At 42.0% G+C, this 23,116-nt stretch overlaps 1 protein-coding gene across 4 annotated transcripts in view; it reads right to left on the bottom strand.

Moving 5' to 3' along the window:
- Positions 1 to 23,116, bottom strand: part of LOC122920239 (c-Maf inducing protein) — a 162,309-nt gene that overhangs the window by 37,667 nt on the left and 101,526 nt on the right. For 2 of the 4 annotated variants that reach the window (XM_044269580.1, XM_044269581.1), the window contains exons 6-11: positions 21,193 to 21,255; positions 20,852 to 20,932; positions 15,170 to 15,247; positions 13,300 to 13,403; positions 11,884 to 11,988; positions 10,869 to 11,222 (exon numbers count right to left, since the gene is read on the bottom strand). In XM_044269580.1, the coding sequence (XP_044125515.1) occupies positions 10,869 to 11,222; positions 11,884 to 11,988; positions 13,300 to 13,403; positions 15,170 to 15,247; positions 20,852 to 20,932; positions 21,193 to 21,255 (785 nt within the window). The remainder of the gene's footprint in view (positions 1 to 10,868; positions 11,223 to 11,883; positions 11,989 to 13,299; positions 13,404 to 15,169; positions 15,248 to 20,851; positions 20,933 to 21,192; positions 21,256 to 23,116) is intronic. The other 2 variants (XM_044269582.1, XM_044269583.1) reach the window with 1 other exon arrangement.

Genomic DNA, 23,116 nt, shown 5'->3' with positions numbered 1-23,116 from the left:
ACAGCCTCTTTGTCTTAGAGATCCGCGGAGGTCACAGTAGACCATCCGTCAAGGGTTGGAGCTTTTGATGCATCTCTATGACAATGTTTCCCAGCCAGGGTTCCATGAAGCTCTGGTGTTCCTTGGAAGACAACAGCAATAAATGTCGGGAAATGCAGTCCTGCTATTTACGTTAAAAGATTTATGCAAGGACTCAATGAAAGCAGAGCCTTGAATAATGACACCAGAGAAGGCGAGATACCGTAACTGTGTCTTAGATTCTTGTAAATGACTGCCACAGCAGGTGACCGCTGTGCAGATAAAGAAATCGCCTGATACAGTAACTCATAAAGAACTTTCCCCTACTACTGTGCCCAACACATGAGATTTGTGTTTATGATGGGCATTAGGGAATGTAAAGCAGCTGTTCCCTCCGAAATAGATTTACTGTAGCCATATTCTCTTCAGTAGAAGGCCGGGTTCACATGTGGCTGAGCCACACCACTAATGCATCTGAAAAAATGTGCAAATTGAGTTCTTAAAATTTTTGGTGGGGTGCTTTGTAAATATAATTTTTTTTCTTACACATGGGTACTTATAAAGACTATATGGAACACCTTGTGCCCATTTTATATCTCATCCAAGCCTGGTCAATCTCTCTACAACCAGCCCTTTTCTATCCCTGCAATGGACTATCTCAAAATATGTATGGCAAGTGTCTAAACTACGAATTGCTTACAGTACCCTAGCTTTGCCAAAAAAATATCCAGGGGGATAAGACTACCAGACTTTAAGACCTACTACCATGCAGTACAGTTCAGAGTGAACTGGTTCGACTAATTTCCTAAATTGAAAATGCCTGTGGAGGAGGCAACAAAAGGCCTCCCTTTGACCTCTCTCCTTTGACTATCATTGTCCTGCTCTAGCTCTCCAATTTTGAGAAATACCCCCTTATGAAAGCCAAAGTCCAATCATAGCTTTCAATAACCAGTATTGTTCTTGAGCCCCTTTTCCCTCCCCGGGTCTCAAATGCAGAACATTTCTGAACTCCTGAACCTCCTTTTCAGTCTCTCACGTGAATCTATCCTAAGATAAAGTCCATTTGTCGACTTGCACCCAAACATAAGAAAAGTGGGACCAGTGACATGGCTGGAGACCATTTTACTACTACGAAAACCCCCCAAAAACGAACTTTAATTCTTTACTCTCAACTCATTCAACCTCCACAGACTACTCCCCTGACCTATTTGAAGTCCTGGGAGCATGAATTCAACTCAACCCTACCAAAGTAAGCTTTGAGTAAGATTTGCAAGGTTTCATTCGGCTCTTCCAAATACATCAAACAACAAGAAATATGGGAATATGAAATAACTTTGTACTGCTCACAAGTGCAATCCCTAATGTCATACATCATACATCAGGGACTTAATTCCTTTTTCCCCAGAGATCATTTTCTTGACTCTATGGCTCTCTTTAATGAGGTACTTTTCCAAGACTCTTTGGATTCACATGCTGACAAAATGACTAATAACACTTTACGAGGCCTGAACTGCAACCTCCACTCCACCACTAGTTTAGGAAAGTGGCCCAACTGTCCAGAAAGGTGGAATTATCCCACTGGGAATTGCTCACTCCAGATATCAATTTATCTAGAAGTCTTGGAGAGACTGTTATAATGAAGCCAACAAAGCATTGTTGATTGAGAACCTTGACACCAAACTGTGTAAACTAATCAATACTCTTTGATCGGACCTGTATATGTTACTGTTATGGTTTATATCACCCTTTGATGCTATGTTGTAACTTACGCTCGCTATTTTGTTATTTTGTAACAGTTGATACCATATCCAGACACAGCACGATTCTACTTCTGTAAAAACGATATAAAAGGTTAAGATAAAAAAAAGCATGACCCTCTGCAATCCTGACCCTATTTCCTCTTGTGAAAGATGTGACGGTTTCTAATCAAAATCCCATAGACTTGCGCAATTTCCTTGCTAAACCATTTCTTCTTTAGAAATGGTTTCTGAGAAACTATATTGTACTGAAGGGAAATGCGCACATTTGTGCTGTCTAAGGATATAATGAAGCAACTAATGGGTCAGGCTGTCTAAAATACAAATACAAACAAAATTTCATCAGGACCTACACTCCTAGACAAACAAACAAACAAAAAAGACGCACCAAGAAGGAGTTTTGGGGAATTGAGTGAAGCTTCCTATGTGTGAATGTAATGATGATATATGGAAGCGATTACAATACCAGAGCAAAGGGAAGAGTTGATTGCGGAAAACCGTACAACTGGTTGAAAGGAGATCTAGAAGGCAATCTAGAACCCTGTAGGGCCGTCTCTAGCCTGGATACACGATGAGATACGGTTGGGCATGGAGGTATATAGGTTCTGTATGGTATACTTCGGCCAGTCCACTACATCTCTGCAAATAAAGGCAACAGTGGATGGCTGTCAATGGCATCATGACACCAAATTTCCTTCTGGTAAGAACCTAGAAATAGTCCGGGCAGAGATAAGGGTGTGTAATGAAGGTGGCACCTGTGTCTGGATGGTGGACAACAAAACCGTGGGAGCTGCTCATGATTGTATGTGGATCAAACGATCCTCTCTTCCAGTGAGCTGTCTGGGCTATCTGGAGCCTGTTCGCCATGTGTGCGTGCCCTCTGCTCCCAAAAGCTAGGTCAGAACGACCTAGATGGTGGGCAATTCGTCTAGATGACATCCAGCTATTCTCAGTCCAATAATACGCCCCCTCAAAGACGGTCAACCAGGCAAAATGTCTTCAAGTGCATCATGGAGGCATTTCAAAGAATGAACGATCGCTCACCAAGAGGTACACTACCCAAAAGTAGCCTCTGAGATCCTTGTTAAAGAGCAGTGAGAGATGCACTTTTACGCCCTCTTGTGGCAAGACCTAGTGTCTAATCATATCTGCCTGAGACATAATTGTATGCTATGTTTTGCAGCAATCCCACATTTCTTTCAGGGTGTGTTATTTATTTTTTTGTCCAAAAGTGTAGTTACTGAAACACATATAGCCCATGTATAGACGTACGTGGGCTCTATGTGCAAATTCCTCTAGGTTCAGTCATTAATACTAGATCTGCACTTTTAGAGTACATGCACACGGCACTGAAGTCTGTGTGTATTTTCATGTGGTTTTCCCTGCGTTTCTGCACCAAATCCGCAACAAAACCTGCAATTTTTATGTGCAGGACTTTGTTGCAGATATTGATGTGAAAGTGCAAAATCTGCACTGAAAATCTGCCAAAAAATTGACATGCTTTGGATTTCAAAATCAGCAATACAGGTCATTTCCCACACGGTGTACATGAGAATTTGAAAATCTCATCTACTTAGCCGGTATTGTATTATGCTCCAAATTTGCACAGTGTGCACATACCCTTACGGAATAGATTTGAAAGTGACTTCTACACCACTACCATCTCACATAGCAGTATTTGTGGCTTTTTTCACACTGAAGCCAGATGTTAGCCAAAATTCAAAAGGGAAGTATGAAATGCATTTTTCCTCACTTTAGGTGCATTTTTTTGGTATCCACCATTCACACTAGGTGATATCACAGCCTATCTACTCCTTCTTGACCCCAGCTCAGGTCACAGAACATGCCTAGAAAACTCTTCAATAGAAGTCTTTGAAGTCAGCTCCTGTCCACTTTGTCTATGGCCCTTGGGGCCTGCAGTAAAGCATATCTCTAAATGCTGTTAACAGATCAGGCAAGATGGATGCCCCCATAATCATGTTCAGGAAGCAGAAAAATAAAAATAAAAAAAATATATACAATCAGAAAATAAAAACATAGTAGAGAAAAAAAGTAGTATGTGTCGCTATCTGGTTTGAACTGGCAAAAAAGATTTTTGGTGACACATTCCCTTTAATTGGGGTTAGAGAAAAGTTCTAACTCAATTAAAGGGGCTGTCGCATCCAGCCATTTGCAGATGAGGACATATGGGGGTCTGTTAAGCCGGAATGGATAGAAGCTTCTGCTTTGCAGACTTCATGTGGCCATGTACCAAACCCAAAACAGGCCTCAATACAACAACAAATCAGGGTATGTATATTTACCAGAACATAAACCTATATAATGTTGCTCACACACAAACAACAAAGACATACCCAATACAGTCCAAAATATATCCACTTTATTGCATAAAAATCCATGTACACAATATATAACAATATAATAGTGATAAAGGAAAACGACAGATGTATAAGGGTGCCAGAATCACCTGACCTATGCTGCTACTACCCCCAAAAAGATCTTCCACATGTCAAGTGTCACCAAATCCAAAAATATACACTATAAAACATGAATATCACAAAACGGCCTACCACATGCATGGGTATATCCCTCAGTACGGGTAGATACCTATATCAAGTTCACTTCCAGTAAGTGTATAATAACACTTCCAAAGCCCCTTTTTAAATCCAAAAACAGGGCGCCAAGTATTGATGAATTACTTACATAAATCACATCAGCTGTATCCTACAAAGCGTATCCCCACCTGGTGATGCGCGCCACAGTCAACCTATGGAGAAACCAGGCTCATCAGGAGGAGCCATGCACTACAGCCCGCCTCCCGAAGAGATGTCTCAGCATCTCCACGTGACCCGGCGCGCAGCGCACCACAGCAATGCTTCTACAATTGCTGACAGGGTAAACAATCAACTCGGCGCCCCGTTCCCTGTCATTGCGAGACCGGACCAAGGAAGCAAGTAGTAAGAAAAAAATTACAGTGCCTTTCAAATGTATTCACCCACCTTGACTTTTTTCATATTTTGTTACATTACAGCCTTAAATTCAATGTTTTGTTAATCTGCATTTTATGTGATGGATCAGAAAACAATAGTCTAAGTTGGTGAAGTGAAATGAGAAAAATATATAATGATATATAATTAAAACTATTGTTTAGAAATAGAAAACAGAAAATTGGCATATGCGTCTGTATTCACCCACTTTGTTAGGAAGCCCATAAAAAGCTCTGGTGCAACAAATTACCTTCAGAAGTCACATAATTAGTGAAATTATGTCCGCCTCTGTGCAATCTAAGTGTCACATGATCTGTCATTACATATACACACCTTTTTTGAAAGGCCCCAGAGGCTGCAACACCTAAGCAAGAGGCATCACTAACCAAACACTGACTATGAAGACTAAGGAACTCTCCAAACAAGTAAGGGACAATGTTGTTGAGAAGTACAAGTCAGGGTTAGGTTATAAAAAAATATCCAAATCTTTGAACCCCAGGAGCACCATCAAATCTATCATGACCAAATGGAAAGAGCATGGCACAACAGCAAACCTGCCAAGAGACTGCCGCCCACCAAAACTCACGGACCGGGCAAGGAGGGCATTAATCAGAGAGGCAGCAGAGAGACCTAAGGTAACCCTGGAGGAGCTGCAGAGTTCCAGAGCAGAGACTGGAGTATCTGTACATAGGACAACAATAAGCCGTACGCTCTATAGAGTCGGGCTTTATTGTAGAGTGGCCAGAAGAAAGCCATTACTTTCAGCAAAAAAACAAAAAGGCACGTTGTGAGTTTGTGAAAAGGCATGTGGGAGACTCTCAAAATGTATGGAGGAAGGTGCTCTGGTCTGATGAGACTAAAATTGAACTTTTCGGCCATCAAAGAAAACGCTATGTCTGGAGCAAACCCAACACATCACCCAAAGAACAGCAGCTGGGACTGGGAAACTGGTCAGAGTTGAGGGAAAGATGGATGGTGCTAAAAACAGGGATATTCTTGAGCATAACCTGTACCACTCTGTGCGTGATTTGAGGCTAGGACAGAGGTTCAGCAGGACAATGACCCCCAACACACTGCTAAAGCAACACTTGAGTGGTTTAAGGGAAACTATGTAAATGTGTTGGAATGGCCTAGTCAAAGCCCAGATATCAATCCAATAGAAAATCTGTGGTCAGACTTAAAGATTGCTGTTCACAAGCACAAAACACCCAACCTGAAGGAGCTGGATCAGTTTTGCAAGGAGGAATGGGCAAAAATCCCAGTGGTAAGATGTGGCAAGCTCATAGAGACTTATCCAAAGCGACTTGGAGCTGTGATTGCCACAAAAGGTGGCTCTACAAAGTATTGACTTTAGGGGGTGATAGTTCTGCACATTGACTTTTTTAGTTATTTTGTCCTATTTGTTGTTTGCTTCACAATAAAAAAAAAGTTGTGGGCATGTTCTGTAAATTATATGATGCAAATCCTCAAATAATCCATGTAATTCCAGGTTGTGAGGTACCAAAATACAAAAAAAAGTCAAGGGGGGGTGAATACTTTTGCAAGGCACTGTAGGTAAGAAGAATATGAGGAAGAGAGGTGACCAATGAAAGAAGTGAAATCCCATAAAATTTGCAACTTTTTCACCATTTATGCTGTACTCTTTGCTTTTCGAAAAAGTGGACGGGAGGGTCTACCTGGCCTGAAAAATGTAAATAAACAGGCAGGCATCTTCAGTCAACGTATTTTTTTTATCATTAAGATAGGCGTAAGAAACATCATTCACCTCACAATGTCTAACTTAAAGGGTATATAAAACTTTTGTAAAAACACAAAGGGCAGACGTGCTGCTCAGAACTCTTCGGCTTTCTTTGGCGTTTCAACGGTGTGGAGTATGGATCCATACGCTCCAAAAGCCAAGCAGAACCAATGAAAGCCAAAGGAGCAGAGCACTCTGAGCAGCACATCAGCCCCTTTGTGTTTTTTTTTATTTTTTAAAAGGGTTCATGAACCCTTTAAGCTCCGATTCCGCCCACAGCAGCAACACGACCAGTCACTTTTAGGAGAGGAACCGATATGCAAAAAGGTATCTCCTAAGAAAAAGAACCATCTCGCCGGAGTCCCCTATTGGAAGTCGAATCTTGACTTATAGACAACCCTTTCCAATAGGTGGCGTTGGTGAGATGTTCTTTTTCTTGGCAGATTCCTCTTTGCATATCCGTTTCCCATGGAGCATTGCCAATAAGTCTCCATACCATGGAGTATGTAAGTCTCCATACAGGACTGGCCTCTTCAAGGAGATTCAGCACCCTGCCTAAGACTAGGAACAGCAAATGGATATCAATCTACTGCTTTGCAAAGCATCTTTGAGCAGAGCCAAATTATAGCACCGGACAGAAAGCTTACAGAAGCTTTACCCGCCTCTGCACCAAGCTTCTTTAAGGCAGGAATGGCATTAGGGGTTTCCCAGGACTGAACATTTTCCAAGAGTTCCTCTACAGTTTGGACTCGCCAATCTAATATATAAAATGTCCCTATTATTGCCCATAGACAGGCTGTTTGAAAGCAGATCTTATCTTTCATTCCTAATGCCCCCATAAAGATAATGTTGCCACCTCTTCAATGGTATTGTTTTAGGAGAGGCGTGTAACACGTATGGTGTTTATTTCCAGGCTATAACTGGAGCACTCCCAGAGATAACACCTGATAGGAGTTGAAGCTTGGGAGATGGTGATTCACCATCTGTTTCTGCAACCACAGCAGGTCTACACTTCCAACCAGTGCCCGGAGTTAACCCCCGGAGTTATCATGCAGGGTCACGGTCGGCTAGTCCTCTCATTGTGGCACGGATTTCCTGACACTGAACTTAAATGAAGCGCTTTCCCAACAATGAGGCCAAAAAAAAATAATCTGATTTCCTAAAACAAGTAAAATATTAGCAGACAAAGCAGAACTGCAGTTAAAGGAGTCATCCAAACTCAAGAAATTAATCACCCATAAATCTAAAGGTGGTCTTAAATATCTATTTCTACGGACCCACTCAGCTTAGTGGGGACAGAAGAATAAACTGCTGTCGGACACCTCCATCTACCATGAGAACAAGGAATGGAGTGTGTTGAAATCCCAACTGTCCAATCCTTATCTGCCGTGAGGAGAGATCTGGGATACCGCCATCCATACACATGATTGGCTGCTCAGTCTTCATCTAATGTGTATGGCCACCTTGAGTAGTCTTTTTGTATAAAATTATTTTTTTTAGAGAGGCTGGGTGGCAACCAAGAGCCAGCATTATAACTTCTAACAAGGTTGCCATCTAACTTTCCCAGACTCCTGAATGGGAAATCAACTAGTTAAGGAGCAATACAGGAGCGTGGGTTTGGGGAAAAGTTGGGCTACCATCCAATATGAGTGCCATGGTTGAGGTCACTCAGACAACTAAGGCTAGCTTCACACGAGCGCTAAACTGCGCTGGAGTTCATTGTATCAGGCTATGCCTGATACTACCTTTCCCCGCTGGAGCCCTATTGACTATAATGGGACCCGGCAGGGATCCAGTCTGTTTCCGCCATTAGTGATGGGATTCAGCCTGGACAAAAAACACTACTTGCAGCAGTATTTGTCCAGCTGAATCTGGGCACTAATGCCGGAAACAGGCCGGATCCCTGCTTGGTACCATTATAGTCAAGGGGGCCTGGCAGTGCTTCGTCAGTTTCCAGCTATGCCGGATGCAATCAACTCCGGCAGGCTGTTCCTCTACTGCAGGCATGCTCAACCTGCGGCCCTCAAGCTGTTGTAAAACTACAACTCCCACGATGCCCTTCTGTAGGATGACTAGCTGTAGGCCAGGCATGGCGAACCTGCGGCTCTCCAGCTGTTGTAAAACTACAACTCCCACCATGGCCCTGCTGTAGGCTGATAGCTGTAGACTGTCCGGGCATGATGGGAGTTGTAGTTTTGAAACAGCTGGAGAGCCTCAGGTTGGCAATCCCTGCTGTAGGCTGTCAGGGAATGAAGTGAGTTGTAGTTTTGCAACAGCTGGAGGGCCGCAGGTTGAGCATGCCTGCTCTACTGGAACACTTTATACTTTACATTTCAAGGCTTGCTAAAAAGTTGGATTTTGACACATAGGGACATAACATCTGATAAGAGTTGAAGCCTGGGAGATGGTGACTCACAATCTGGTGAGCCACTTCCAAGAGGTGGCACGAGCGAGATGGTTCTCTTTTCTCAGGAGCCACCTCTTTGCATATTGTTGATATTATAATAGGGTACAATAGGAGATCACGGCTCTGGGCCCCCTATAGCCCCCCCAACTATCACTGCTATCATAGATAGTAATTGTGACTTAAAGGGAAAGACCAATGGTGCGATCTCTGAACCCCACCTGAGCCACTTCTAATAGGCTTTTGGCCCAAAAACTCCCTTCTGTAAAATACATTCCTTTTCCAATGCCCGGTGATACAAATGATTAGGGCTGCAGTTTGTGGGATACAGGAATGGTTATTTATTTCGGTTTCATCTGTGGATGAGAACATTCACCCTTTAGTCCTTGCATCTGCCATCTCTATATACAGTATAACCTGTGTATTTTATTATTATTTTTTTATTTGTGTCAAACTGTAGGCGTACAAAACGGATTAATGGCCGGGTGTTGTCATTCCTATAAAATGTAGGAAAGACGTCAGCGCAGCAATGAAACCAACACTTCCTCCATAATGAGGGATGACTGGTGACACTGGATTAACCAGTGCAAAGTGTGTGAGTGCTCAGTACCACTCCCTCCGCATCCTCTCAACATGCTGACCAAAAATTTACATATGACTGAATTTCCAAACGTTCAAGCAGCGTTTTTGGAGAAATCCACAGCGTATTCTGGGGCACAAAGTCTTCCGTTTTATGACCTTGATTTTCAATGTGAATTTCGCAGACCCGCTCACAATTCAGCCAAACAACAATGCGGACACCCGCAGCAGTTTCCAGGGGCGTCCGTCCTGGCACTGAGACAAGAAAGAACATGTCCTTTCTTGGCACAACTAATTTTTTATGTGCATATATCTATAAGGGCTTATTCACACGACCGTATAAATAGGTCAGCATCCGTTCAGCAATTTTGGGGCCGCACAAGATGGAACCTGTAGTTCCGTTCAGTGACCCCGGAAAAAATATAGAGCATGTCCTATTCTTGTCCACAATTGTAGACAAAAATAGTCATTTTCCGCATAGGGCTGGCCAGTGTGCGTTGCGTGTTTTGTGGATCCGCAATTTGCGGACTGCAAAACACTCACGGCCCTCTGAATGAGCCCTAATTATGAGTACATTTGTAGATCTGGTACTTATCCTGTATAGATCCTGCTTTGCAGCCTGCATTATAGCCCAGAGCAGCATTCACAATTCTGCTTGTCGTCATGTGAAACCGTTAACAAAGTTGTTGACAGACACAACCCTAATAACATTTTCTGTTCTGCACTGAATTCATAATATTTCACAATTACCGGCAATAGTTTGCATTTATAAAAATTACAGCTTTTGCATGTAAAAGGACGTATTTTGGAATTGGGATTGTACATGTATATTAGGACCTGATCTATTAAAATCTCCCATTATTTAACCCACACGGTGAACATCAGAAATAAAATTATCAAAAGGTCCCACTTATACCAAAATAGCAATAAAAACTATAAATGGGACTGCAAAAAAATGATCTCTCGCACTGACTGCTGACAGCGTTGGAACAGGGGCAGTAGTTAAATAAAAGTAGCGATCTGGGCTCCTAATCCTATCTGCCACTCACGTATTACTGCAGATAATAGTCCAAGATTGTGGTGACAGATTGCCTTTAAGGAGCTAAAATGCCCTCCGTTCCAGCGCCATGTCCTGTCCTGGTCCCTGCTGAACCAGAGGTCACAGGGTCCAGGCTCAGCAGTGGCATGCCATTCTTGCACACTTGACTGCAAAGGCCATTGATGGGCAGCAGAAGTATTATGACCAAGAAGAGAAGAATAAATCGGGTATATAATAAGTAGCAAGGAAGAATAAACTTGTGTGGGAGCAGTAATGGTGGTCAACCAACTTTTTCCAGAACTAGATGGGCAATAAAGAATACCAGAGTATACAGATGAATACTTACAGTATTTTTAGGATTTCCACATAGCACCCCAGCACTCGTTCAGCTTGTGGGCTCAGTTCTATGTTCATGGTGCTACAAGCTGGGCTGATGAGCAGACAGTCAATCAAGTTGGGCTCGCTGTCATTGCCAGTGTTGGCCTTTAGCTTCTGATTAACCGTGTTGTTGCGCTCCACCTCCACGTGGATCTCATTTGATGTGACAATAACTGGCTTGTGTCGAGATTCGGCTGACGTCACCTCTTGAGAGACAAGGTCCGGGTTGGTATGGAGGAGCCTTAAGGGAATATTAGGTTTGCGATCACATTGCTGCTGGCAGCCGTTCCGGATTTCTTTCAGACTTGGTGAATTGTCCCGGCTTCAAAACAAAAACAAAAATTGTTATTTGGTTACTCTCTCTCATGGTGGTTTCAGTATTCATTGTGCAGCTAACTCATAATTTTGTCTATTCATTGATGTCTTCCCAGGCTAGGGCTACATAGCGGCAACTGTTGCCTGCAGCCCATGTGGTAGGAGTTGAAGACTGCCAACAGTCATTTTGGCATTTCTAAATCTCAGTATTGTGAGGCACTCCACCAAGTATCCGAAATGGCCTAATTTCTGCAGTCTGAAGCCACGTAATGGGACATGATGCCAGTAGGTGACCATATTTCAGAGTAAAGTTAGCCAAGAACCTCCAATAATCTAGGTCTAAACTAATAACATTGGAATTTTAAGGAGTGCTAGATCAATATTTTGCTAAATGGTTTCCATACTGAAAGGGTAACCTCATCTCAAACATTTATGGCATATCCACAGGACCTTTTACCATATCCCTCCAAGCGGTCCTAATGGTATGAACAGGTCTGTATTGAACAGTGCACGATAAGACTTTTCCCCAATTATTATTTTAATGGCAGTTCCTATGATACCTTCATGACAGCCACACTATATCGTTGGCCCATTCTCAGGTGATCAAAGCACCTGGACCAGTGCTGAGCCAATTTTTATAACAATTCTGAAACAACACAAATACTGACCTGTTAATAAATTCTTCATAGCAAGAATAAATGGCAGCTAGGCACACGGCGACCAGGTTTGGTAGGACTCTAGGGTGTGGACAGTTTGCGGTGGGTCCGTGCATGCTGAGAACAAAAAATAAATAAATACACAGATTGGAGTTCACACATCACCTTTATATGTGCCTATAGACCTTCTTGTACTATCATTTTGTACCACCTAGTTTACAGAGCCAAAATTTGTATGTAAAATGAAAAAAATAAAAAAATTAAAATAACTGGATCTATTGTATCTGTTAGACCTCTTTCACAAGTCCGGGTCCATGGTGACAAAAAGGTTGTTAGATCATCAGTAAAAGATCCGGCTTTGGTCCATGTGTTCGTTTCTTGCCCTCCTTGTGTCATCTGTATTCCACAGACACTGCTAGGCTTTACATCCAAAGTATGAGAAACACAGACCAAACAAACACAGATGTCATCTGCGTTGTGTCCGTAGTTTTCAGGGACCCATAGACTATAAGGTTCGTGACAGATCCATAATTGGGGACGAAACAAGGCAAGCTTCTGTCATTATGGAAAACCACTGATGTGTGAATACACACATTAAAGTCGAAGGATACATGAGTGGTGCTTGGAGCACACGTCCACTATTCACCAACGTGTGAAAGAGGCCTCATTTATGATCAGGTCACTGGGCCTTGTTTAGAAACAGGCCTGATGATTAATCATCAAGACATTGGTCTGATTATGGCCAAAATCTAGGTGATAACCCAGTGTAAACAGTCTCCCAAGGCCAAAGACAAAGGGGAAGTTGTTTCGTATAGATGATATTGATTAGTACTGGACGCACTTGTTATATTTAATAGATGCTAATCTATTAGAACTTCTCTAGAACTTCCAGGTATGCCAGTAATTTCATAAAAACAATAAAAACACATTTTGTCTTCTCTGGCATATTGTTCTCAAGTGAATTAGGGGCAGGAGGGCAATTGACCTGGACATTGATAAATGAGTGAGTAAATGTAACGATAACGGTAGAGGAATGATAATCGTTCCTGCCAGAAGACAATGACGTGAGGTTCTACCTCTGGGGCTGCATCAGTAGCAATTCCCACAACTGCTCCCTTGACAAATGCAAGCGTTTTGGCAAAGCCTGTTTTGAGCAGCATAATTGCTCCACCGAGGCAGGCTATAATCTCCAGCTACAGCAGCCTGTATTCTGTCACGCCACTAGTTACAGGCGGTCGGGATCTGTTGAGGGGATTTACCCCCAAGAATACAGGCTGCCATATTTCCCTCTGCTCTGCTGCTTCGCAATGGTGAACGATTGCCAGAGCAAAAGTAAAGTAGCTCCAAACCAGGGCTTTACTTTAAAGTGTATGTGCAGTGAAGAGAAAATGAAAAAGCAGTAGAATAATCCAAAGAGCAGCCACTGACCTGTGTATAAATTTCTTCACCACTTCCATTCCTGCATTCAGTTCGTTTAGTGCCAGAATATACTCCTGAGTGAACAGACGTAACCGAGGACACTTCCCAAAGTCCTGCACCAAATAAGGAGGAAGAAAAGAAAAAAGTCTGAAAGATTGCTGGCACCAGAGTCCCAGAGAACGTCCATTCTTCTCTATCCAGCCAACTTCACAATACTTTTAGTTAAAGAAACAGAGAGTAAAGTACATATGTATATCCACCGGAGTAACTGTGGAGAAGAATCCTTGTGAATGATTATTAAACCATTAAAGTCATCCTGTGCAAAAACTAGTGCAAACAAAAAGTTGAGCAATTGCCCAATTAAGGGCGCTTTCTAACAGCCTCCATACAGAGTTTTTTCAGGGCACCAAACCATTTGTTTTCACATAAATATACTTCTAAAGAAATCTGATAAATACAGCAGGAGACGGAAAAAACTGTTGGTGTCTTGTTCTTTTGTATTTGTACCCCCACATCTGAGCTGGTCATAGTTGCACTGTCTGACAAACCCTGGCCATACACATTGGTTGTCTAGAATAAGAAAAAACACGACTACTTTCTACCAAGAAAATCAGTGCCACGCCTGTCTATAGGTTGTGTATGATATTACAGCTCAGGCCCTCTAGACGGGATGGACAGGTGTGGCACTTTTCCGAGAAGAAAGCATCCTTGCACTTCTTACTCCTGGACAACACCTTTAATCCATGCTTTCCCGTCTCAGTCTGCATTAGTAATAGGATTTATGGAAATACATGGCTTGCTGTAGGGGTCTACGGGGTGTTTAACACTATTGAAGATTGAACATTGTTGCATGTAAAGTCAAGCTTGCCATGTCCCATCCTACTTCTTCACACTTGTCCTCTATAGTTTTCGGTGCACAATGGACCCAGAGGCCCTGAAGCCAAGTACAGTGCAACTGGGCTAACTACGCAGGCGCCGAAAACAAGGACGTCTCATGGGTGGGATCTCAGACACAAAGCATCTGACGAAAACAACACCGATGGGAAGGGGCAGGACGGGGGCATGACAAGCTTGATCTGCTTGACTTTAAGCTTCTAATTTGCATCCTCCAAGTGGGAGGGTTGGGGATAAAGTTGTTTTGTAGCAAACCTATCCATTAGAAATAGCCATTTTCCAATGATGTCTTTGGCTATGTTGACCAAAAACTGAAAAAGTAATGGCTCTTGGAAGGCAGAGCAAAAGGGAAAAAACGAAAACTGGTTGTGGTGTCCATGGGCTAATGGGAATTAGCAGCTTTAGGGTCATATAGGCCATCTCCTACCCACCCCACAGCCATATCCACACCAATATGACTTCACTTTTACATTCATCCAAGACAAAAGCAGAATTTTCCGTAAAATCTGGATTAGACAGGTGGATGAAAAATGGTTAAATGTAGAAGATCAGGAAGTCTCTGCGGCCCTGTGAGGGGAAAAGAAAAGAAGACAACCTTTTGGAAAAGAGCAAAATTAGAATTCAGATGAATGAAAAGACTTAAAGCAAATAAAGATATATGTCAAGGCTGACCACCAGTTAGTACACACAGTCTCTACAAGTGCTGGGGGTTAGACTTTTTGATAAATGTTTCTTATTGCTCAAAATTAGAGTGGACATTACATTAGAAATGGTTGAACACAGACAAAAAGTTGAAGTTGGATTCTCTGGGAATCTAAATACAGTCTCAGTTTAGGTAACATCTTGCCAGCAGCAGGTTTGGATTTCACAATAGTAAAAGGAAGATGTAACCAGAAAAACCATGTACATATATTAACTATCCACCTGACACAAAACTAAATATCTATTACATGTGACATAACAGATATTTGACACACAATATTACCTGCAAATGCAGGTGTTTTCCAACCTCCACCAGCAGATAGAGAGAGGTATCCAAGCCGGTAAAACAGATCCAGTACATCTGCAATTCATTTGATACCCTTCAATTATTAGAACTGGGCAAATGGATATTCATTTAAAAACAGCAGCATCTATCCCCGGGAGGGTGGCTCTCCTTTATTCTGAGCTGTCCTTTGCATACAGATTATGTTATAGCTGCGCTGCCAACGTAACCACCTGAAGGTCACAATACTCTGTACCCAAGATAACGAAAATGTGACCATTTACACCTTGTTTCTTGAGGGAAGCTTGTGCCAGCAGAGAATGTTCCTCCCCTCGTGCTGCCGTCACAGAGAGCGCAGTAAAGTTTTAATACAGCGTCTAATCCAGCCTAACATTTTGGAACGACACTAGAATTTATTGTGCTTTGAGAAAAATCGTGCCACCATATTGGTTTCTGAATACTACGATTAACATTTCTTAGATTTGGCAGAGGATTATGCAAGCTGTAGACCAAGCACAGTTGGAGATCCCCCTATAGATTAATACTGCCCAATACAGAGAAATAATGGTTCCACAGTGTGCACATAAGGCACATGCTTGTGTGCATGAGGCCTAAAGGACAAGACTAGGGTGAAGCAAAAACCAGAAAAAGAGGAGAAGTTGTGTCGGTCCACCATACTATCTCTCCAGTTGTGATCCACTCCTGATTTTGGCTACCAAAACTGCACTAGGAAACCTGAATGTGTGGTCAGTACCCTAACAGTTAAGGAGATTGTCTGTTTATACTCGCATACAGGCGGGTAGGCTAGAAAATTAAAGCTGGCCATATACCTTTCGGTGCTGTTGACTAAACGTTCGTTCGGCCAACCGGTACTCTGCCCGATTTCTCTACACATGCACACATGGGCTTGCATGTGTTCTCAAAGGGAAGTATGCTGCTCCCATACACCTCTGGAAGTGGCTTATCTCATGTGACTACAAAGGATTGGGCATGTTAAAATGTAACATTTCCAAGCCTTCCCAATGTCATCTGTCAGGGAAAAGTAGAGAGACTCCCATAGTGTTTGGACACTTCAAGGGGCTGTCCTGCCCTTAGGACCTTTTAACTGTCCTCAGCAGTATGATGTACCTGATTGACTAAAAATATATATCATACTCACCTGCTCCCCACTGCTCCGTTCAACAATCTTCCAGCCTCTGGTCTGTAAACCTCTGGACGGACCAGGCTCACATGTACTGCTGATGCCAGTGACTGGGCCTCAGCAGTGACGTGTCCCCAAGCAGCATGTGACCAAGCAGTGACTTTCCTGCTTTGGTACATATGACCACTGAGGATGGTAGACCGCTTAAGGGAGCTGGAATGGAGTGTCGGGGAACAGGTAGTTGTATTCTTTTTTTAAATAAGTCCCAAAGGCTGGAAAACCCCTTTAAGGAACATGCTAAAAAATGACAGATAATGGTTGCAATTTCCTGTCCTAAGCCATGTTGGAGGAAGAGCAGCTCTGGTGCTCACCCTTCTGTACTAACAAGTGAAACTGTGTGAAGCCCAAGACTCTTTTCACACTCGAGTCATGGTTTTAATTGGTCAGGTTTCTAGCAGGTACTGTTTGGCAGGAAAATGGTAATCTGTAAGCAATTCAGCTTGGTAAAGATGGAAACCTGATGGATCCATGATAGATCAAGGAGAATCACCTAGGAACAATCAAAGATGGACATGATGATAACATTGTTCCAGCTCACAAAATGGTAAAACTCTAAAAAAAAAAAAAAACTTGACCCAAACTTTTACTACCATGTCACTTGGCTGGTCTGGTAAGTACTTGGATCACATTTTATGGAAGGTGTATTTGTCTGTATAGACATAAAGGTCACCTGCATTCATAAAAGCACTCACTTGACTCGCCCGACAGCTTTCTCTTGACAGCCATAAATACGGAGATCCAGTAAAACAAAGACGTAGGGTGGATGCTATTATAAAGAGTTTATCTACACAAACCTGAACATCAGGTGCAAAAAGAGGGTCAGGTAATCCAGCATGTTGTCTAATCCTTTGCTCTCCAAAGACACATTAGATGGTCAGGTGAATTGAGCATTCTCCACAGGTTTGGCCAACAATACACTCATTTCTATGGGGGCCCCTTCTACACAGGCACATAAGTTGCTTGGAACAAGTGCAGATGGACGATATAGGAACTTGATTGGCGCTCATTTACCCCATGTGTACACAGTCAGCAATCATCCAATAAACAAACACTTGTCTGTCACTGATCGCATTGTTTGCCTTCAATTAACAATTTACTCAATGACAGTACCAACTCCTCTCAATAGTTGCCCAGGAAAAATTAAAGCAAACAAACAAAGTACCGATCGATTTCCTATACTATCGGCACGTTACCATTTCTACTGGGCGATTATCAGAATGGGTGTGAACAAGCGATTGTTCTTGCGATTGTTTGTTCAAAAGCCTTCTCCTCCTAGAGTACAATGTTTGTAGGCACTAGGCAGCATATCCCGTTTACACAAGGCCAAACAAACTATTTTCCTTATTATGACTCCAAAAACCATAGGATCAACTACAGACATTTTGGCATGTTTGCACAGGACTACTATCCAGAACGGTGTTTGTATGAACCTTTGTTTGGCCGGTCAACGGCCAGCGTAAAAAAGGGCCTTAATGTACTGCATAAATTAGTAGCACATTTCCAGTCAAACTAGTAGAAACATGAAGACAGGACATCACATCCAGAGCCATGTTAGTACAAATAAAAGAAAAACACTTGGTCCAATAGCTGTCAGAATATGAAAGACTCAACTTGGCCAACAGGCTGATTATATATTTATCCTAAAGTGGTCACCTATAAAAAGCCATGGTAGCCTTTTTGGAACATCCATCAATACTCACATTGGTTAAATGAATACTGGGTTGGTCTACGGCATGCTTTCAATATTAATAATTTTCCCAACTACACAGAGTTGTCTATAAATCTAATCTGCCAAGGTTATATCAAGTATGTCAAGGAAAAAAAATAATCTGCTGAGACGTTAAACTGTAAGATTATATTATGACCTGCCATTCGGTAATGCCCTGTAGCTGACCATGGAAGTCATCTGGCACACTGCATTCTCATTTCATATATTCCAAGCAGTTCACAAGTAAGTATTCCCCCTTGAATACTCCTTACAGGATCCCTTTTCACCTGAACACAAGTGGATGAATCATTCTTTAGTGGAGAAGCAACCATCTGCTTTGTTCAGACCTTGGAGTTCTAGATGGTACTCAAGGGCAGCAATAAGTGGACCTGTGCCACAGAAGTGGCCTGGCACATGTTACAGATTTAACTGAGGCAGAATGAATCATACTACAGCATAAACAGACAGAGGTGGACAACCCTTAGCCCAGACTGGGACATAACTGTGATGGCGAGCCTTTTACAGACTGAGTACCCAAACTGTAAGCCAGAACCCACTTATTTATCGCAAAGTGCTAATACAGCAATTTAACCTGAATACCAATATAGTATATCTTCCATGTACTTTATCATTTAGCTATAATATCCTGCCAATCAGTGCTCTGCCTGTGCTGTTCATAGTGCGCCCTGCACTGGTGAATGTCAGGAAAAGTCTAAGGCATATTGGTACACCATAGACTTTTTCCAGGGCATGGGTGCCCACAGGGAGGTCTCTGAGTGCCACCTCTGGCACCAGTGCCATAGGTTCGCCACCACTGTGATAGAGGTACTTTTAAAGTGGGGAACACATTGGATCCAGCTCATCATCTATTTTAATATATAAATAACACAGAGGTACTGTGTTATTGGATGTAAATATGATCTGATCTGCTTCTGTAAACCCAGGGGGACCCTCTCAGAACATCCCCTAACATACAGTAGATATAAATGCAATGAGTGTATTTCTCCATCCCTAGACTCAACATAAAAGTCCATCCAGACAAGGTGGATTTACAAAAAGGAAAAAAAAAAAAAAAAAAAAGTTTACATGTTTTATTTAACCAACAAAGCCAAAACTCATGAACATGCCAAACTTGTGTCCTCCATCCCTGCTTAGAACAAATGCATAAAGTCAGATAAAAGTCGTAAACATGAGAAACATAGAAAGCTTTCTCTGGCTCTAGAATCGGACGGTAGACACGGACTTGGCAGACACAGATTATGCAGCTGTTCTCTATTTAATAAAAAAGTCAACATTATTATGCCAAGACCTTTTTTTTTTTATTTTGCGTGTGCAGCAGAACCCAAAAGAATGCGAACCTTCCGAGCTACGAGAATAAAAGAAAAATAGATTGCGACTTCCCTATCCTGCTCAGTAGACAAGGGGCGTTTCTGGCTTTATGCAGACAATTAATTGTATAACAAAAAGTTCTGCAACTTCCTAATAGACTTTGTGTTTCAGTTTCTCACCGGTTTCAAGATCTTTGCATGTGGCTGGTGAATGGGAAAAATCTCATTAACATACAAGGACTGAAAACCATTTCAGAGCATGGCCTGCTCACACAGGAGTAAAGCTGGCCATATACATTATACTTTTGTGTGAGGATGACATGATCATGATGGGTTTTAAAGGGTCACTGAGTTTTTAGAAAACTTTTGACATGTCATAGAGACATATCAAAGGTTTTGATTGGTCGACTCTGAATGATTGTTAGAATGAGGAGAAGGAAGCACCTGCATATTTCACCCTCTCTCGCCTCACTGCAGAAGACAAAAGAAAGACAGGCCCATAGACTTTCTATTGAGGCCGTCTCGCTTCCTCACCTGCAGTGGGGAGAGAACACAATATACAATTGCTTCACTCTCTTCGTTCTAGTGATCGGTGGAGGTCTCAGCACTTTTCTGACCCTTGAAGCCTCTAGATGTAGACAACGTAGACAATACTAACTGGCTGAAAGCGGAGAGCTCTAAAGCTGTGACAATTTCAGACAAAAAGTATAATAGAAGGAATACAACTTTTCATTAGAGAATAAATAAGTTCTGGTTATTAATAAAAATCTGCCCCCCCCCCTCCCCCCTCTAATTCATGCATACAGTGCTATCTTGGTTATGTTCACATGTGCTGGATAGGCTACAGATTTTCAACAGCAGAGTTGCGGGTGAAAGTCCACAGCATATTACGACCACCAGCAAACTGCATGAAATTATTAAAAATCTCATCCACACACTACAGAAAATAAATCCACAGCAGAGCTTGACCTGCCGTCGGACTTTGTACCCTGGACTCTAAACTCCTGTATGTGGATGACTATGGCCGATTTCTCCAGAACTGGGAACCCCCATCTGTCTGTAGATACCATGCAACAACCCTATGCATCCAATGCTGGCTCTTCACGCGTTTGCAGTCACTTTCACCAACGACGATCAATATTTTTTACTGTTCACTTTGCTCATTCACCATCGAGATCTGAACAATCACTTTGTGTAAATGAGTCTCAAGATCTTCTGGTATCCAATGTCTATGGCTAGCTTCAACTATAGGCTGCTGTAGGTCAAACCTGGCTAAACTATGACAAGGGGATCTCAACATATGCCGATTTTTCAGCTAGCAAATCTCTGCAGCACAATGCACTTTTTAGCCGTTTGTCTGGGCCCTTGAAGAAACGAGCATTAAGCCAAGCTGCCATTAACATTAAAATATAACAGTCTACGCATGTAGTCGCGAAAATACTGACCATGTTGTGCTTGAGGATTCTCTGAACAACTGGAGTAAAGACTTCAATGACCACCATGGAACGGGGGCGCTCTCTACAGTGCTGCAAGGAGAGGACATCTACAGTTATAAATGCAGTTGAAGACCAAGGTTCTTCCATTAATATATATATATATATAAAGCTACAAGCTATAGGTTGTACGCAAGTTGTACTTTGTATGGACCACAACCTGGCTCTGGGTCAATTATATTATAATCATTTGATGTTTTAGGTCCAACAACTCATCAGTTTGGTTTTGGCAGGCAGAGTGATGAGAGATTTGGTTTCACACTCATATGGGCATGGTCATATGGGCAGGTTACCTTGCAGAAAAATTCACAGAGATCAGGAGGAGGGTGGTTGTTTTCTAAGAGAGGAGCAATAGCCTAGAAAACAGAAATAGATGCACGTTATACAACTTAACAAAAATGGATTATGGTAACGGCTTAAGCAATGTTAGGCTAGGTTCACACCACGTTTTAGACATGCAGTCAAGCCTATATGTTGGAGGAATAGTGTCAGGAGTATCCAGTGGCATACATTGGTCATAGGTTCCGGTCACAATGCAAAAGGAAAGAACTGTAGACTACATGGTTTATGTTTGTTCGTCGGCTGTATAGGAAAGTGCAGTCTGCTGAGCTTCCATTTCTAGAACCGGAACTTTCTTGGCTCACACGTGAGCGGAATCACTGCATCATGGTGTGAACATAGGCTTGTGTAGCCAATATCCTCAGCACATTAAAATCAAAGAGGAGCTAACGACACTGACCCATATACATAACACAAAAGACAGTTCACGATATACTCCTGATATAAGTAAAACAACTGAAACAAGAAAATGGAGCTCACATGGTACACATATAAAAAAATTCTATTTTATTGAAAATTAGTGTATAACAAAGTATACCATTAAAAAGGGGGAAGTGGCAGAGCAGACACCAGTACGCACACCACAAAAATATATCATATTGAGAAATAAATAAAGATCAATGTTCCATATATATATATATATATATATATAGATAGATGTTAAAAATAATATGCGTCGGGGTAGCGCCATCCTGGTGTACACACTTTGCTTGGGCGAGTCCTGTTTTTGTAGGATTGATCCGTATATACTATTAGTTTGCCAATATCCTTACATTATGTACTGTTGATGACTCTCGCAACCATCGACTCACCCAATTGTTATTTTCTACTTCTATAGTATATTATTTTCAACATCTATCTATATATATATGGAACATTGATCTTTATTTATTTCTCAATATGATATATTTTTGTGGTGTGCGTACTGCCGGGATGGTGTCTGCTCTGCCACGTCCCCCTTTTTAATGGTATAGTTTGTTATACACTATGTTTAAATAAAACATTATTTTTTATATGTGTACCATATGAGCTCCATTTTCTTGTCTCGGTTGTTTTGTATATTCGGGAGCTTGTACCGGGTTATTTAATTAGTTGTACCCTTTATTAGCCACACCAAGTATTGGCAATAGGTATATCTATGGTTTTTTTTTTTTTTACTTATATCCTGATATAAGTAGACCTACTCAAGGTGGAGGCAGCCATGGATGGACATGAACCGTACTTACCTCCATCATGTACCCAAGTTCAAAGATACATAGTGTGTTCATGACATGTAAATGACTGATGGAGGAAAAAGCAAGTACGCAGCTCTCTCACGCCCATCCCCATAAATTTGGCGCATTCAACTTTGGCGATCTTCATTTTAGAGAGGACCTGTCACCTCTCATGGCACTTTTGCTTTAGTACATACCTGCATCCAACAATACTGTCCCATTCCCATGTTATTCCAACTAGAAGTTTATTAATGAATTGCTGGCAGTCTTTAATAAAGGCCTATCTGGGTGCTACCAGTTGTCCCTGCACCGTCTGAGACTGTCCAATCAGTGCTGTCAGTGACAAACTGTGCAGGGACACACCCCAATGGGTAACACCCATCTGGACTTGTATTGCAGAATGCTAGCAATTCTTTAATAAACTTCTAGTAGGAATACGATAGGAATGGCACAACACAGGGCTGTAAGAAAAGATGCTCCAGAATTGTCATTAAATGGGGAATGCAAGTAATTACTAAAACAGACATGTCAGGAGTGGCGACAGGTCGTCTTTAAGACTGGCCCATGAAACACCAGTGTTTGGCTACTTTCACACTAGTGTTAATATTTTCCGGTATTGAGATACGTCATAGGGTCTCAATACCGGAAAAAAAAACACTTCCGA

The sequence above is a fragment of the Bufo gargarizans genome, chromosome 10 (assembly GCF_014858855.1).
Source record: "Bufo gargarizans isolate SCDJY-AF-19 chromosome 10, ASM1485885v1, whole genome shotgun sequence".
Lineage (NCBI taxonomy): Eukaryota > Metazoa > Chordata > Amphibia > Anura > Bufonidae > Bufo > Bufo gargarizans.
Note: the sequence above shows the minus strand (reverse complement) of the source record. Positions and strands in the feature narration are given on the sequence as shown.